This window comes from Chlamydomonas reinhardtii, chromosome 12 (assembly GCF_000002595.2).
Source record: "Chlamydomonas reinhardtii strain CC-503 cw92 mt+ chromosome 12, whole genome shotgun sequence".
NCBI lineage: Eukaryota > Viridiplantae > Chlorophyta > Chlorophyceae > Chlamydomonadales > Chlamydomonadaceae > Chlamydomonas > Chlamydomonas reinhardtii.
This window is the reverse complement of record NC_057015.1, coordinates 2,901,340-2,918,855: the sequence shown is the minus strand read 5'-3', so window position 1 is coordinate 2,918,855 and position 17,516 is coordinate 2,901,340. Positions and strand designations below refer to the sequence as shown.

At 67.9% G+C, this 17,516-nt stretch overlaps 2 protein-coding genes across 2 annotated transcripts; both read left to right on the top strand.

Moving 5' to 3' along the window:
- The first annotated feature begins 119 nt into the window (after positions 1-119).
- Positions 120-7,315, top strand: CHLRE_12g501850v5 (uncharacterized protein). Its single transcript, XM_043068100.1, has 9 exons — positions 120-897; positions 1,064-1,229; positions 1,430-1,739; positions 1,948-2,151; positions 2,337-5,011; positions 5,177-5,314; positions 5,586-5,719; positions 5,847-6,169; positions 6,336-7,315. The coding sequence occupies exons 1-9, from the start codon at positions 227-229 to the stop codon at positions 6,797-6,799; spliced, it is 5,085 nt and encodes a 1,694-aa protein (XP_042918267.1). The 5' UTR covers positions 120-226; the 3' UTR covers positions 6,800-7,315.
- Positions 7,316-7,389: 74 nt separating this feature from the next.
- Positions 7,390-17,495, top strand: CHLRE_12g501900v5 (uncharacterized protein). Its single transcript, XM_043068101.1, has 11 exons — positions 7,390-9,039; positions 9,262-9,421; positions 9,836-9,983; positions 10,219-10,422; positions 10,608-13,038; positions 13,321-13,456; positions 13,781-13,918; positions 14,187-14,320; positions 14,432-15,079; positions 15,401-15,477; positions 15,747-17,495. The coding sequence occupies exons 1-11, from the start codon at positions 7,715-7,717 to the stop codon at positions 16,325-16,327; spliced, it is 5,982 nt and encodes a 1,993-aa protein (XP_042918266.1). The 5' UTR covers positions 7,390-7,714; the 3' UTR covers positions 16,328-17,495.
- The last annotated feature ends 21 nt before the right edge of the window (positions 17,496-17,516 follow it).

Sequence of the window (17,516 nt, the reverse complement as noted above, 5' to 3'; positions counted from 1 at the left end):
CTAGCCAGCTAGCGTGTGTGCACGTCAAGCGTCATTACTCACACGACAGGACTTCAGCAACGGTAACGCAGGCCCGTGGGTCCCACCGTTGACCGGCGACCGTTGACCGTGACGTGGATCCCAGGAGGCCCGAAACGAGTTCGCCGTGGCGTTCGCTTGTTCGCTGCTTGCCAGGCCGCTAACAGTTGCCGACGATTATTGTTGCTTCTTAGTTGCTCCTTCCATCATGGTTTGTGAGGACCTGGTGATGGAGCTAGCAGGCGAAGCTGGAATCACATCGACCGGCCACGTCGGCTGCGGTGCTTCCAGCGCGCCGTCTGCTGCCGCCCTGCGCCCCGAGCGGGTGGCAGCTGCAAAAGCCAACTGCCTGTCGGAGGCGGTGCCGGTGGGGGAAGCGTGTCGAGGGGCAGGGGCGCCTCAGGGGCCTGAGCTGGCGGGTGATGCAGCGGCGGGTTCTGTGCAGAAGTCAGAGGCGCGGGGGCTGGCGGCACAGCTGGCGCTGCTGACGGCTGCGGTGCCTGCTGCGCTGCCCATGGCCCAGGCGGGCGTGGCAGCGACACTGCACAGGAGTCAGCACCACCAGCAGCGTCTCTGGCGAGAGCAGCAGGGATGGAGGCCAGTGGAGGAGTTTGCGGTGACGGCGGGCGCAGGGACACAGCCACCAGAGGCGGCGGCGGCGTCAAGCGTCGCCGCGAGCGTAGCAAAGGAGGGGCTAGGCACGGAGTCTGGCGAGGCAGAGGTCAACGGGCCGCCGGAGGACGATGCGGAGCAGGAGGAGGCGGAGGCGGAGCACGACCGGGAGCAGGACACCCGTAAGCCCCTGTTCCACGTGATGCCCCTCAGCGGCTGGGGCTCCGACCCCAACGGCCCCATCCACTACAAGGGCCGGTACCACCTGTGAGCGCGCGACAGACGCTGTGCGTTTGTGTAGGGATCCTGGTGGTGACAGGCTTGGTGGGTGGGCGTGACGTGTCGTGCCGCCGGCTGTAGCGCACTTGCTGTTGAGCCTCATGCCTGTCTCGTGCCTTGATTGCGCCATGCATCCTCCCTGCTTGCTGCCCAGCTTCTACCAGTCCCGGCCCGGCACGTGCCAGTGGCACTGGGGCGTGGGCTGGGACCACGTGGTGTCCACCGACCTGGCGCACTGGACCCGACTGCCGCCCGCCATCTTCCCCAGCAGCGGCCGGGGCGGCGCGGATGCTGACGGCTGCTTCTCAGGCTCCATCCTGGTGAGTGGGCTGCGTGCTACAACCACGGATGTTGTCTCGGTGAGTGGGCTGCGTTGTGCGCTGGTAGTGCAGCGGAATAGGCGGGCTGGGGTACGAATGCGCACGCACGACTGGGTGTGCTTGTGAGTCAGTTTAGCTCTGCCATCTAGCAGCCGTGCATGCCTCGCATGCTTCGCATACACCCCATGCAACGCACGCAGGTGGAGCCTCACTCGGGCGTGCCGGTGTGCTTCTACACGGGCGCCCGCCTGCGGCCGGAGGCGGCGGCGGCGGTGGCAGCAAAGCTGGCGGCGGCGCAACAGGCGGCCGCAGGTCTGGTGCTGCACCAAGCAGCGGGACAAGGCAGCGGGGGCAGCAGCGACTGCGATGCTGAGGGCGGCGGCAGTGACGCCTCTGAGGCGGCCGGCGCCAGCGCGCCGCCGGTGCTGTTGCTGCTGCCGCCGCCACCCGCGGAGCACGACATGGGGCTGCCGCACTACGAGGCCCAGTGCTGCGCCATCTGCGACCCCGGTGAGGCCTGAGGCTGCACACACAGTGGTGGCAGTGCTGACCGAGGCCAGAGGCCGAGGCAAAGAGAGCGCTAGGCACACCGGTTGGCGTATGCCTGTCTCAGCTTTTCAATCTTACCGCGCATGAACATGCACGCGCACATGCACGTGCACATGCCACGCTCCCCGGTCACTGGCTGTGGATCTCCATCTGCCATCCCACCCTTCAGACGACGATCTGCTGGTCCGTTGGCGCAAGGTGCCCATGCCTCTGATGCAGCTGCCGCCCAGCGGCCAGCTCACGGCCTGGCGCGACCCCTGGTTCGTGGAGCACGGCGACGGCCGCGGCCGGCAGTGGACCATGCTCATCGGCAGCGGGCTCAAGGGCGGCGGCGGCACGGCGCTGGTCTACCGCTCAGCCGACATCACGCGGGGTGCGGGGCTGCAAGGGCTGCAAGGGATGTGGGCGCATAGAGAGCATGGGCGTGGACTTGTGCAGCCGTACTTGTGTGCCACGCTCTTGCTCCTACCCTGTGCCATGCGGCCAAGAAGCCAAGCAGCCAACTGTCATGGCTTCAGGTGTTGCCGTACTGTCCATCCACGCCACGCTCGCTCACAGGCTGGCGCTACGTGGGGGAGCTGTGCAGCCGCGGCGACCCCCGCCTGGGCGCCGTGTGGGAGTGCCCCTTCCTGGTGCAGCTGCAGCCGCTGCCGCTGTGCGCGCACGTGCTGCCCACCACCGACCTGGCGGCGGAGGCGACAGCGGTGGCGGAGGCGCTGTGCGCGCACGTGCTGCCCGCCACGGAGCTGCTGCGCTTTGAAGCAGAGCAGGCGGCGGAGCGGGCGGTGACGCCAGGGTTGGAGGCGTCAGGGATGGAGGTCAGGGGCTCATCCGGGATTGCGGGGACCGAGTCGCCGCCGGCCTCCATGCCGCCACCGCTGCTGCGGCGCCGTGTGCGAAGCAGCCACCACCCCCAGTGCGCGCAGGACCAGCAGGGGTCCGGCGGTGGTGCTGCTGCGGCCGCCGCGGACAGTCTGCCACGGGCGTACGGGAGCAGCGGCAGCAGCCGCCACCGGCGCAATAGCGATGACGAGCGGCAGCCGCCACCGGTGCAGCGAGAGCAGCAGCACTCGCTGCCAGCCAGCAGCTGGGACGTGGGCAGCGGCGCCCTCGACGGCAGTGCTGCTGGCAGCGCGGCGGCTGCAGGGTCGCCGTCACAGCTGTCTGACGGCAGCAGCCGGCTGCCGCCGGTGCAGCCGCCCCGCCGCGCTGCCGCTGCAGCACCCAACGCGCCGCCGCGGCCCGCTTCTCCTCCGAGCCCTGCCACCTCGGTGCCGCTGGCGGCCCTGACAGGCAGCGGCCGCCTGTCAGACCTGCTGATCAATCTGACCCTCGCACAAGAGCAGCCGCAGCCACAGCGGCTGCAGCGGTTGCGGCAGCGGTTGGAGCAGCAGCGGCGGCGGTCACAGTGCCAGGGGAACATCGGGGGCCACAGCGGTGCCGGTACTGCCGCTGCCGCCGCGGCGGCGGCCGATCCGCATAACGAAGGCAGTGAGGGAGAGGGGAGCGGTAGCGGCAGCAGCGGCAGCAGCGCCCGGTACGGTGGCTGTAGCCGGGTGGACGAGGATGTGTCCGAGTCGGGTGATGAGGGTGTGACGCAGGTGTGCGGCTGGGGCCATGCTGCTGCAGGGGCTGCAGATGACAGCGGTGGTTCTGTGGATGCCAGGTATGGCAACAGCGATGGGGCTCCTGGTGACGGCGCCTGCTGCCACCAGCAGGGCTATGAGAGCCATGCCAGCGGCTGTAGCAGCAGCGGAGCGGACTGCGCGACTGCGGCCGCCAACAGCTACAGCAGCAGCGCCGGCAGTAGCAGCAAGGCCGGCGCCGGCAGTGGCATCAGCAACAGCGCGGGGCCTGCACGGGTTGCGGATGCTGTCCGCCGCACGGGCGTGCACCGGCGGCAGCGCCCCACCGACCTGCAGGGCTCAGACGAGCCCGAGGTGCCGGAGGTGCCGGAGGTGCAGGAGGAGCTGCAGGCGGTGCATCCCACAGCCCTGCTGCCTACCCCTGCTGCTGGTCCGCCGGCAGCTGCAGCACCGCCTTCAGCCGCCGCTACAGCCGCCACAGCTGCAGCAGCAGCAGTAGCCGCTGCTGCTGCTATAGCGGAGCTGGGTGTGCTACTGCCAGACCTGCCAGCCATGATCGCCGAGGTCGTGCGGGCGCGACGTGCCGAGGCGGGCGCCGTGGAATGCTCTGCTACAGCCTCGCCTCTGGCGCTGGCGGCAGTAGCGGCGGTCTGCTGCTCTGGAGGCGATCGCAACGGTGCAACAGCTCCCACTGCTACTGCCAGTGCGCCGCAGCCGCAGACGCCAGCAGCCGAGCCGCGGGTGATGCTGTACAGCCCGGGGCGCATCGGGCACTGCGCGGCGCCAGACGCACCTGTCGCCGTAGAACCGCTGCAGCCGCCGCCGCCACCGCCGCTGCTGCCTCTTTGCCCCGGCGGCAACGCCGCCGCTGCTGGAAGTGGTGCTGAAGCCGGGCCGGCGTTCGCCATGCGGATGCGGTATTGCAAGGCGCAGCCGCTGCCGCCTCAGCCACGTCTGCATGAGTTGGCGCCGGCAGCAGCAGCAGCAGCAGCAGCAGCAGCGGGTGCAGAGGCACCGGCCGCAGAAGCACTGCCGGTAGCTGCCGCGGCAACCACCGGCTCGGCGGCGTGCACAGCAGCGCTGCCCTCGCCGATTGCCGCCGGTGCCTCATCAGCCGCGCCGCCCGGGCCGCTGGCAGCAGCGCCACTGCTGGCGCCAGTCGCCAAACCCCCAGTGGCCCCCGCCGCCGCCGCCAACACCGTGCACATGTGCGCCAACAGCAGCGCCAGTACGGCTCCTGCCGCCACACCCGCCGACCACGACCGCTCACACTCACACGCGCAATCATACTCACCTCACCCGCCCCACCACCACCAGCCCAACCACCAGCAACAGCAGCATCCCGGCGCACTGCACGCGAGGCCGCACTGCCACCATTGCGGCTGCTCGCACTGCCCGCACGCTGATGTCGAGGCAGCCTCGAGCCACGCCCACGCCGCCACACTGCCGCCGCACGCCCGCTGGCTCTTTGGCACCGCCCCCGACGCCTGCTACATCACGGGCGGGCTGGTCGGCACGCGCCCCATCTTTTGGATCGGGTCGTACGATGCCGGCGCCGCCAGGTTCGATCTGGATCGAGCCAGTGTGGCGGCGCCATTGGATCTGGGCAATGTGCTGTACGCGCCGTCGTGCATGCGGGATCCGCAGGTGCGGCGTGGGTGTGGACATGGGCGTGCTTGATGTGTCGGCTGCCGTACCGTATGTGGGAAACGATGCACCGCACTGCGCCTACACCGCCCCACCGCCCCGCACCTACACAACGCCGACACCACACCTACACTGCAAACCGCATACTGCGCACTGCGCCTGCAGGGCCGCCACATCGTGTGGGGCTACATGAAGGAGCTCCGCGAGGTGCCGCCCGCGCCCGCGCTGTGCGACAAGTACAGCTACGCCGGCTGCGTCTCGCTGCCACGTGCGCTGTACCTGCGGGGCGACAAGCTGTTCCAGGTGGGTACGGGCAGGGCGTGTCCGTGTGTTTGTGTGTGTTTGTGTGTGTGTGTGTGTGTGTGTGTGTGTGTGTGTGTGTGTGTGTGTGTGTGTGTGTGTGTGTCTGTGTGTGTGTGTGTGTTTGTGTGTGTTTTGGTTTTGGGCGCGGCCTCCAAGCGGCGGCTTGGCATTGGCTTGGGTTGGACTTGGCGGGCACATGTAAGGTGCCTGTATCCTGTCCCTGCCCGCCATCCTTCTCCCTCCCCACTGCCCCTTCCATATCCACACACAGGTTCCGCTGCCGGAGCTGACGGGCCTGCGCAGTGACGTGGCGGTGCACGTGTCGGCGCTGGGCCTGGCGCCGGGCGGCCACTGGCCGCTGAGCGGCGTGCGGGGCCTGCACCTGGACATGGAGCTGGCGATAAGGTGAGGGAGCGAGAGTGTGTGGAGATGAGGGCTGGGAGGGGTCCGTGGGAAGAAAACTGGTGACAGGCTCTCCTTGACAAATTAGATATCCAAACCTTTTCTTTCGCGCTATTGCTCCGCCACGCAGCCCCGGCCGCAGCCGCCGTGTGGTGGTTCTGTTCCGCAGCTGGCGCCCTCGCGGCCGGGGCGCCGCCGCGCTGGTGTACGAGTGGCGCACTCGGAGGCTGTTTGTGGTGTTCGAGGCGCTCAGCCCGGCAGGCAGGCGCAAGTGGAGCAGCGGCGGCGACGAGGGAGAGGAGCAGCGCCGGGAGGGCGAGCAGCAGGGCGCAGACAAGGACACGGCGGCGCAGGCAGCGAGCAGCGGCGGCGGCGGCAGCGATGCGGGCAGCCGGCGGCGGTGTGGTCCTGGCGGCGTAGAGGACTGGCTGTGGGAACGCCGGGACGAGGCGGGTGAGTGTTCCCGGCGGGAGTGGTGTCTGAGGCGCAGGGGGGGGGCGGCGCTGTGCTCAGCCAGGGCATAGGCAGGGAAGGGATTCCGGAACAACAAGCCACCCTGCAACATCTCTACCCCTCCCCTCCAATCCCGCTCACCTTCTCCCCTCCCTGCCCGGGTCAGGCGGTGAGCTGGACCTGCCCCCCGGCTGCCCCCTGCGGCTGCGGCTGTTCCTGGACGCCTCCTGTCTCGAGGTGTTCACAGGCACCGGCCAGGTGCTCACCACACGAATCTACAGGGGGCATCCGCCGCCGTGGAACGCGCCCTGCGGCGGCGGCGGCGCGGCAGCAGCAGGGGTTTGTGCTCCAGTGGCAGCCCCAGCTACATCCGCCAACACTGGCCCCGCCTTCTGCCCCGCGCCAGACCCGGGTATCGAAATCTGGGCCATCGGAGATGACGGCGACGGAGGCGGAGCTGCCGCTGCTACAGCCAACGGTGCTGGCAGTAGCTACGGCAGCGGCAGTAGCACCACTTCAGGGTCCAGCCGCCACATGGGCTGCACGCTGGACGATGTGCACGTGTACGAGATGAGCAGCGGCTGGGTGAGGGAGCAGGACGTGCCCAAGGACGGGTTCGTGCACCGGTGAGGCCCGCACGTGGGTGATGGCGTACATGGCGGGTACAGACCGTGACATGGGCGACTCAATGCAGACTGGACTGGCAATGGACACCTGTGTCAGCTGCCGCCAGTCGGGTGGGGCCGCACTGGACAGGGCCGGACGGAGGGGTGGCGTGTGGACTGGGGACAGTGACGTTGCTGTGTTGCCTTTTATTCCTACTGGGACTTGCGAGTTGCGTTGTGCTTATCACCTCGTTGCTTCTCTAGCTGTACCGTGTAGTTGATCTTGACCGCTTTTCTAGGGACCCTTAGGCCGCGACCCGCGGGCCCTGGCACTTGCCTTCTGACTCTACTCGCGCTTACTCGAATTGTTTCGCAGTTGACGCGAACGCCGATTTTGCTCCTTTCTCTGATGCAGTAATGTGAGTGTCGAGAGACGCTAGTAGAAGATGCAAAGATTGTGGGTTTGGGTCACCACTTGCAAATCGGGCCCCTCCTGCGGGCATCGGCGGTCCCGAAGCACGCCCAAAGCTGGAAGTACGCTCATTTGAACACACACCAAAGTCACCGGACGCTTTTTGATATCAGTCGCACCTCGGAGCAGGCAACGGCAATCGCTTTACACCGCGGAGGCTGCGGCAATCAGCTTACATCGACACCGTGCAGCAGCACGGTGCAGCAGCTAGCAGCAGTGCTCAACCAGCTTCCAGCTTGCTAATTCGGCCAGGAGCTCGCTAGTTCAGCCCGGGGGGTAGGACGGTGGTAGGGGGTAGGTCACGAGCGCGAGCCAGCGGGGAGCCCGCAGCAGCTGACGCCCGCTGACGCTGGCGCTGACGCCAGCGTACTTGCTTTTAGGCTCGCTCGGTCGGTGCCAAACGTCAAAATAGTTGACGGGGCACTGACGGTGGCGCGCGGTGACGCCGTCAGCAGTACCAGTCACGACATGGAGACTCCCTGCACGCAACCTCAGCAGCACCAGCAGCCGCCTGCGGGCATTACCAGCAGCGCCAACGGCAGTGGAGGCAACACCAGTCACGGCAGCGGCAGTGGTGGCGATGCAGCAGTCGTCACTGCGGCGGCCGCGCTGCTGCCGTTCCGGCAGTCCATTCCGGGCGCCTGCCTGCCGCCGCTGCCGCAATGCATGGGACCGGTGCACGAGGCCCCCGCCACTTGCTCCACTTACCCAGAGCACAACATCCACGCCCACGCCGCACCTGATGCGCCAGCGATGCAGCAACTGCCGCTACTGGCGGCGGCAACGGGCGGTAGCAGCGGCGGCGGTGCATCGCCTGCGCCCCTGCTGGCGCCGCCGCTAGAGCCACCGACCGCCGCTGCTACAGCCACGGCATCTCCGTTCTCTGCTGTGTGCACGTCAAGCAGCAGCGGCAGCGGCGGCGCTGCACCTGCTGCTACTGCCGGCCTTCCTGCTGCAGCCATCGCTGCAGCTACTGCCGCCACCTGCTACGGCCAGCAGCCCGCCTGCGGCCCCACGTCCCCAGACACCGAGGGCTGGCAGGAGGCGTGCTGTGCGGCGCTGCTGCAGCGGCACGCCAGCGAGGGCGCCCCCGCCCTGCCCCTCAACGCGCCCGGCTCCCCCGCCGCCTCTGACCTCGAGGATTTCACACGGCAGATACGTGTTCAGCACCAGCGCCAGCACCAGCATCATGACAGTTTCTGGAGGCTTGCAGATGAGGGTTCCGGTGTGGCCTCTGAGGCCGAGACGGCGCCCACCGCCGGCCGCCACCACATGGGCGCCGCCGCCGCCGTGGCCCCTTCCACCGACGGCGGCCACGCCCAACCGCCGCCGCACTTCATGACCCCAGCCGACTTCCTGCACCAGAAGCACGTGGAGCACCACCATCTCCAGCAGCAGCAGCAGCAGCAAGAGCAGGTGAAGCAGCGCCAACGGCAGCGGCAGCGCGCGCGCCGCCTGAGCACGCAGCAGCGAGACGCGGCGCAAGTGGCAGCGGCGCCGGCGGGTCCTGAGGAAGAGGTGGAGGCGGAGAAACCTGCAGCCGTCACAGCGGCGCCAGGCGACGCGACAACCGCTGCCGCCCTGGCGGCCGCCGGCGCGCAGGACAGTGCTACTGCCGCTGCAGCCGACGCCACGGCGCCGGCGCGCGCCGGCCCGGCTGCTGCTGCTGCTGCCGCCTCGGCCGCTGCTACTGCCGCCGCCGACAGCTGCAAGCCCCTGTTCCACGTGATGCCCCTCAGCGGCTGGGGCTCCGACCCCAACGGCCCCATCTTCTACAAGGGCCGGTATCACCTGTGAGCGACTGGGCGTGTGTTTAGGGGGTTGGGGCCTATGAGAGGGCTTGGGGGGCCGGGGACACTAAGAGGCGTGACAGGCGTTGTCTGCATGGGCGCATCGTGTCGTGCCGCTGGCTACTGCCACTTGCCCAGCGCACTTGCCCATGCCCGCTTATGCCCGAGCTGCGCTAACCGCTTTGTTGTCCCTCGTGTGTCTCGCTCGTGCCTCCCGCTGCCCAGCTTCTACCAGTCCCGGCCCGGCACGTGCCAGTGGTACTGGGGCATGCGGTGGGACCACGTGGTGTCGTCCGACCTGGCGCACTGGTCCCGACTGCCGCCCGCGCTGTGCCCCACTCCGGGCGGCATCGACGCCGACGGCTGCTTCTCAGGCTCCATACAGGTGGGTGTGAAGAAGGAAGCAGCTGTGTGTGTGTGTGAGTGTGCATGTGTGCATACTCTTTCATTCCAAGCACGCCGCTGGTTGGTGTGCCGGGCTTTTTCACTGGGCCCGTGCGGAGGGCTGTCGTTCATGATGGCGGGCACCGCTGTGCAGGTGGTCGCTGGCCGTGTCAAATGCGCCACGTCACTTTGTTCGTCGGCACTGGCCCCGCGGGCGCGCGCCCTCGCCCGCCACCCTCACATGCAGACCCATGCACCCCACGCACCCGCCACTGCCTTGCCTCACCGTCCGCCCTTCCTTACACACACACACACACACACACACACACACACACACACATACACACACATATGCACACACACACATATGCACACACACACACACACACATGTATGCACACACACACGCACGCAGGTGGACCCGCACTCCGGCATCCCGGTGTGCTTCTACACGGCGGCCCGCCTGCGCACCAACCGCGACGTGACGCTGCCGCACCCGCCCGCGGAGCACGACATGGGGCTCAAGCACATCGAGACGCAGTGCTGCGCCATCTGCGACCCCGGTGAGTCGGACTTGCCCGTGCTTGCTGCTTCTCAGCGCGGGCGTGTTTGCTTGCGTGCTTGCTTGCGTGCTTGCTTGCTTGCTTGATCAGCACGGGTGTATGCGCGCGTTTGTGTATGCATGTGTGTGAGCATGGAACTGTACTGGCGTGTGTTGCTCGTAGCTGGCAGCCTGCTGTGCGTTCAGACACCTCAGGCCTTCTTGTCTGGGCCACGCTCCTTTCCCCTGCTCCGCAGACGACGATCTGCTTGTCCGTTGGCGCAAGGTGCCCATGCCTCTGATGCAGCTGCCGCCCAGCGGCCAGCTCACGGCCTGGCGCGACCCCTGGTTCGTGGAGCACGGCGACGGCCGCGGCCGGCAGTGGACCATGCTCATCGGCAGCGGGCTCAAGGGCGGCGGCGGCACGGCACTGGTCTACCGCTCGGCCGACATCACGCGGGGTGCGGGGCTGCAAGGGGTTCGGGCGCATGAGGCATGCGGGGACTTGTGTAACAAATAAGGATGCTGGAGCTGTTCAAAGTCTCGATGTTATGGTGCTCGTGTTCTTATGTCGCTGTTACACGGCACCGGTGCCTAGACTGCCGCCACCCATCCTTGCCATCCCTTCGTCAATGCACGCGCGCAGGCTGGTACTTCGCGGGCCACCTGTGCAGCTGGCCTGACCCCGGCACCGGCATCTGCTGGGAGTGCCCCTTCCTGGTGCAGCTGCAGCCGCTGCCGCTGTGCGCGCACGTGCTCCCCACCACCGACCTGGCGGCGGTGGCGGGCGCGGCGGCGGAGGCGACGGCGGTGGCGGAGGCGCTGACCACAGCGATGGACTACATGGCCGCAATGGCGTCAGCCGCTGGCAACGGTGGCGGTGGCGGCGGCAGTGGGTCCGCCGCTGACGGCGAAGGTGGTGGTGGCGGCGGCGATGCCGCCGCCGCCGGGACGCACGCTGGCTCCTGGCGCGCCACGGCGCAGGCGGGCAAGGTGTCCACGGCCGCAGTGGCGGCGGCGACGGCGGCGGCGGAGGCCGCCGGTGACGCGTCGCCTGACGCCGCGGTGTCGGTGGCAATGGCGGCGGCGGCCGCCGCAGCGGTCGCAACAGTGAATGCGGCCACCGCCGCCGCGGATGCCGCCAGCTCCGCGACGCAGCCGCACCACGCGCCGGCGGCAGGCTCTGGCACTGCCGCTGACGCCGATGTTGACGGGCGCGGCGCCTGCACCAGTGTGCGAGACGGCGGCAGCGGTGGCGGCGACGGCGGCTGCGACGGCGGCTTGGTTGACACATTGCTGCATGTGGTCACCTCTGTGTCCGCCGTCACCCCGCCGACAGCGGACGGCTTTGCTGGCGGCAGCGAGGCTGGCGGCGGCGGCGGTCTGCCTACCCTGCCATCTTCATCCGGCATCGTCCCTGGCGGCGGCGGCGGCGGCGGCAGCAGCGCCGTGCATGCCGTCCTGCCCACTGCCGACGGCGCCGGCATCGGCATCAGCGTCACGGCCGCCGCGGCGCCGGCAGGTCCCGACGGCGCCCCTGGCGGAGCCGACGGCAGCACCATCACCGTTACCGTCACTCGTGCGGGCGCCGCAGCCGTCACTGGTCCCGCCGACGGCGGCGGCGCCACTGATGACGTCAGCACCGCCGCCGCCGTCGGCGGCAGCATCACCACCGCCGTCGCCACCGTCACTGGCGGCATCGAGGGCGGCGCGCCCGCCACGGCCACCATCGATGTGGTTGTGACGCCGCTGGCGTCGCCTTTCGCGGCACCTGCTGGCGGCGCGGCGGCGGCAGCAGCAGCAGCAGGGGCAGCCGGCAGTAGCGCCGACGGCGCCGCCAATGGCGTTTGCGCGCCGCCGTCTGCGCCGCCGCCGGCCTGCCCACCGCCGCACCCGTCGTCGCAGCGCGGCGCATTGGCGCCCGCCAGCGGCCGCCTTGGCTGCGCCGCCGACGGCGCCCCCAGCGACGCCGCCGCCCCTGCCGCTGACGGCCCTCTGCTGCCGCGCCAGGGCAGCCTGACCAGCACCTCCGTCACTGCCAGCGCCAAGATGCCGCCAGCCTCCGCCTCCTGCAGCGGCAGCGGCAGCGGCAGCGGTGGTGTGCTACAGGACCTGCACGCCATGATTGCACAAGTCATGGAGGCACACCGGGCGCGCACCGCCGCCGCCGCTGCCGTGTCGTCGTGCTCCGCCGCCGCCGCCACCACTGCCGGTTGCCTGCCGGCGGCCGGCGCCGGCGCCGACGCCAAGCCGGTAGCGGCGGCGGCGCCCGCGGCGGCGGCGCCGACGCCATCAGCGGCTCCTGGTGCCGTGTCGAGCAAGACGGACGTGAACGGTCGTACAGGTGGCCTGCGGGGGAGCCTGACGCCGCGGCTGCATGCGGTGGGGCGCAACGGTGCCGTCGCGCCGCTGGGCACGTTCATAGCTGGCGTGGCGCAGCCCGCCACCAAGAGCAACACCAGCAACACCAGCAACAGCGGCGGCAGCCCGCCGCCCGCGTCCTCCTCCACCTGCTCCCGCTCCTCCTCCGCCTCCTCCACCGCTGCCTCGTCCCCCGTCGCCGGCGACTTCGACGGCGTTTATGTCCTCGGCAGTGCCGACGACCAGCCCGCCGCCAACGCAGCTGCCGCTGACGCGTCGGCTACTGCTTCTGCTACAGCCGACGCCGACGCCGCAGATGGCGGCGGCGAGCTGCTGCAGCCGCACCAGCTGTGGTACCGGCCCGGCATGGTCGGCCACTGCGCCAGTCCGGAACGTGCCATCCCCGTGGAACCTCTGGCAGCAGACCTGCTGCTACAGCCACAGCCACAGCCCGAGCTACAGCCGCCGCAGCTGCCGCCGCATCCCACCGACGGCGCCGCCACAGCCGCCACTCCCGCCACGACGTTGACCATGAGCTACCACAAGGCGCAGCCGCTGCTGCCTCCCGGCGCCTCCTACTCGGCGTGTGTTGCGGCCGCCAGTGCACTGCCGCTGCACGGCGACGTGGACAGCGCCACCTCGCACGCACACGCCGTCGCACTGCCGCCGGGCCGCCGGTGGCTGTTCTGCTGCGCGCCCGACGCCTGCACTTACAGGTACGCCGCGTCGATTGTGTGTATTAAGAGTGTGTTCAAAAAACGAAGCCCGCCCCTGTGTTTTTAGAGAGAGAGAGAGTGTGTGTTTCTGTACTGCTGCTGCTGTAGGTAGTGCGTGGGTTGGATTGTGTGGGGGTACGATGTAGGGTAATGGGGAGTTGCGGCCAGGCGGGATGTGTAACTGCAGCACCGACCCCGATTTGCTGCGGCAGCAAAGACCTTCCTTCGCCTCACATCCCCACCACCTTTCCGCTCCACCCCACCAACCACTGCCGCACGCAGCATCCTGTACTGGATCTCGGAGTACGACAGCGCCGCCGCGCGGTACGACATGGGGGGCGCGGAGGCGGGCGGGCGGCCGCGCAAACTGGACCTGGGCAATGTGCTGTACGCGCCCACCTGCCTCAAGGACCCGCAGGTGGCTGCTGGGTGTGGGCGGGTATTCTTGCGCTGGTGTGTGTGTGTGTGTCGGGTATGTTTCTTGCAGAGGCGGGCTGCCGGCCGGCAAACTGGAAACTTTACTGTCTCTAGTGGACGGACCCACACATACTGCGCACCACACGAGCCGTCCGTTGCCGCACCCCACACCACACCGCACCACACCACACCACCCCATACCACCCCACACGCACGCCACCGCGGCACCCCCACACACTGTGGCACCCTTTCTAAAGCCTCTGACCTGCCTCTGACCTGCCTCTGAAGCCTCTGACCTGCTGGGCACCGCGCCCACACCGCACAGGGCCGCAACGTGCTGTGGGGCTACATGAAGGAGCTGCGCAATGTGCCGGCGCCGCCATGCCTCTGCAACAAGTACAGCTACGCCGGCTGTCTGTCGCTACCGCGTGCGCTGTACCTGCGCGGTGACAAGCTGTTCCAGGTGGGGATCGACGGGTCTGCTGTTCCGGGTTTGCGTTCGCGTTCGCGTTTGCACTGTATGTTAAATGTTTGTACCAATGACTGAGAGAGACACCTTGCGATGACGGCAACACGCAACCAAGAACTGATGCGGTCAGCGCTTTTCCGTTAGTAATACTTCTGCCCGTTGGGACTGGCTTGGGGCTGGCTTGTGTCTGGCTACGTACACGCCAAGCGCTGTCATTGCATCCTGCATTGGACTCATCACGAATGTGATACCCCACACACAGGTTCCGCTGCCGGAGCTGACGAGCCTGCGCAGTGACGTGGCGGTGCACGTGTCGGCGCTGGGCCTGGCGCCGGGCGGCCACTGGCGGCTGAGCGGCGTGCGGGGCCTGCACCTGGACATGGAGCTGGCGATAAGGTGAGAGGAAAGCGTTTCATCATTCTTGGCAAAATAGTCATGAGACGCTAACATGCAGCCTAACAACTTCACACTTCCTGCTCACTGCTCCTCCTCCGCTCCGCCACGCAGCCCCGGGCGCAGCCGCCGTGTGGTGGTTCTGTTCCGCAGCTGGCGCCCTCGCGGCCGGGGCGCCGCCGCGCTGGTGTACGAGTGGCGCACTCGGAGGCTGTTTGTGGTGTTCGAGGCGCTCAGCCCGGCAGGCAGGCGCAAGTGGAGCAGCGGCGGCGGCGAGGGAGAGGAGGGCCACAGGCACCACCACCACCGTCACGCTCCAGAGCGGGACCAGGAGCAGCAGGAGCCGGATGGGCTGCAGCGGGAGTTGCGGCGGGTGCAGCGGGAGCAGCAGGTCGGTGGCGCAGGCGGTGGTGGTGCGGGCGGTGGTGGTGCGGGCGGCGGGGAGGTGGCCGTGGGGGCGCCCTCGGTGCTCGCCACCGCACTGCCGGCGCCGCTGGTGCGTGAGCCGCGCGGCGGCACTGCTGCGGCGGAGGAGGGATCGCCGCCGCCGGCGCCGGTGCCACCGCAGCAGGGGCCGCAGGAGCCGCAGGGGGAGCTGCGGAAGGATGGTGCCGCTGACGGCGGTGCCAGGGAGAGCGGCAGCAGCAGTAGCAGCACCTGCAGTGAGCAGGACCACGAGGTGGACGGCCTGGGTGGTGCTGAGGACGGCGACGAGGACGAGGAGGAGGACGAGGAGGAGAATGACGAGTATGACGTGATCCGGTGAGTAGGCCGGGCATTGGCCGGCCTGGGGGTTGCTGTCACAACACATATCTGCGTTCCACATGTGGTTACCGCTGTAGTGCTACAACTGCCCCGAGCCGTCTTCCTCGCCACACTGCTCGCCTTGTCCGTCGACCGGCTTCACAATATTTCTCATTGTCCCCCGTTCAAGCATTTGCGGTCTCCCGCTTCACCGCTCCTCCTACCTCCTAGCCTCAAGCTCAAGCACTGACTACGGCCCCCTCCCCAATTCCCTTGCCGGCACCCTACTCGCCCCCTGCCCGCCTCAGTAAGTACCGCCCTTTCCCCCATCTCCCGCAGTGACCCCGACTTCATCCCCGACCCCGACATGAACCCGCTGGTGGAGGACTGGATCCGCATGAAGCGCGACGAGGCGGGTGAGAGGGCAGCGAGGGCAGCCGGGAAGGAGTGCAGCGGGGACGAGGGAGGGAGGTGGTCCTGTAGCCCTCATACTGAAACCGAGCGCTTGGAGCCTCCGCGCGCCAGAGGGGGTGCAAGAGTAATCGGTCGAGGCCTGACTTGGCCTCAAGGAAGGAACTACCAATCCCTCTTCCTTTCCCTTCCCTCCCCTCCTACCAACCACTACTCTTCTCTTTCCTCTCCAATCCCGCTCTCCCTCTCCTTCTCCCCTCCCTGCCCGGGTCAGGCGGTGAGCTGGACCTGCCCCCCGGCTGCCCCCTGCGGCTGCGGCTGTTCCTGGACGCCTCCTGTCTCGAGGTGTTCACAGGCACCGGCCAGGCGCTCACCACACGCATCTACAGGGGGCACCCGCCGCAGCACTGCCACCACGTGCCGCCCTGGGGCAGCCCCGCCGCCACCTCGGCACCCGCCTGCGCGCCCGGCGGCCCCGCGCCAGACCCGGGCATCGAGATCTGGGCCATTGGAGGTGATGGCGACGGAGGTGGAGCTGCCGCTGCTACAGCCAACGGTGCTGGCAGTAGCAACGGCAGCGGCAGTAGCACCACTTCAGGATCCAGCCGCCACGTGGGCTGCACGCTGGACGATGTGCACGTGTACGAGATGAGCAGCGGCTGGGTGAGGGAGCAGGACGTGCCGAGGGAGGAGCCGCCGCCCGCCACTGCGGCGGCGGCGCCGCCGGCCCCACCCGCGCCGCCTGCAACGATGGCTCCTCTGAAGCAACAGCGCGGAGTCCGTCAGTCGCTGTCACAGCCGGCGTCGCCGCTGCCGCCATCGGTATTGCGAGGCCAGCGCGAGCGAGCGAGCTAGAGGTGCATCAATTCTACACAGCAGCCGGCATGATTGTTTGCTCATGCCGATTGTTGTCTGGTGGAGTGACGTCCAAGCTGCCAAGGTTGGGAAGACTTGCATGAATGCGCTTTTAAGCTTGAGCTGGGCTAAGACTGCGTGATGGATGCAACGCAACTGGGGGTCTTTATGCAGTGATGGAGGTGGCCTGGGTGCAGCATGCCTTTCGCAATAAACCTCTAGCTTCTTCCGATTGCTATTCTTCACAATCCAAATGAGACGGTTGACTGGAACCCCTTTTCTCTCCCATTGATGTGTTTACACGTGTTGCATTGGCGGTTGTCTCGGTGACGATGCCGTGGTGGGGAGGCGCGCGGGGTTCCGCCGGGAAAGACTGGGCTACCGTACTGGGAAGCCGCGGGGGGGCACGCGTGTGTTTGGGAGTGCGGACAGACGCGGAAGGAAGCGGCGTCAAGTTGCTAACTCGTAAGAACACAACTACGGTACCATAAGTGGAGAGCCTGTAAGGCGCCGTGCTGGCACACAGCGTGGAGAGGCCAGGGATGCACCATTGCACATTTGGACGAGGCGGCCGTGCGCACGGAAGGACAGCGGGGTGGCGGCCGGGGGTAAGGAGTTGGCCTGTGGCACTTGGGCATCACGGATTCGCGCTATCGGCAATATCTCGGTATAGTAACTCTGGCGCTACACCAGCCGCGCACTCGTGTCCTTATGTCGCAGATTGAATGTTCAGGCCTGGGAATACGCTGCACACCACGGGGCTTCCCCAAACTGCCCCTTACCCTGGCCCGCCGCAAACATAATGCGGCACCTGCTGGGCATCGAGTTATCGACCCTGGTGTGCAATGACATCTGATGGAAAGGGTATCCGACCTATGTGTATGGTGTCGGCCTGGTGGGCGTGATGAAGAGGGCAGGGGTGACTAAGTGGCCAAGTAGCGATCCGGGGGCTGTGCCCGGCGTGGCGATATGAGAGGGAAGGATCACAGACGTGCAGCTGTTAATTAAAAGCGTAGTTGGCGGTCTAGGGCCTCAAGTTGCCGGGGGAGGGCGACGCTGGCCGGGTGCAGCAGTTCTGAGTAAGCTGCACGGGCGGGACGCCAAGCGCAACAAAGCCGCAACCTCCCCTGTTGGCGTGCAATGCTGCTGCGTATTGAAAGCAATTCAAATGCTCACGCCTCTTGTCTGC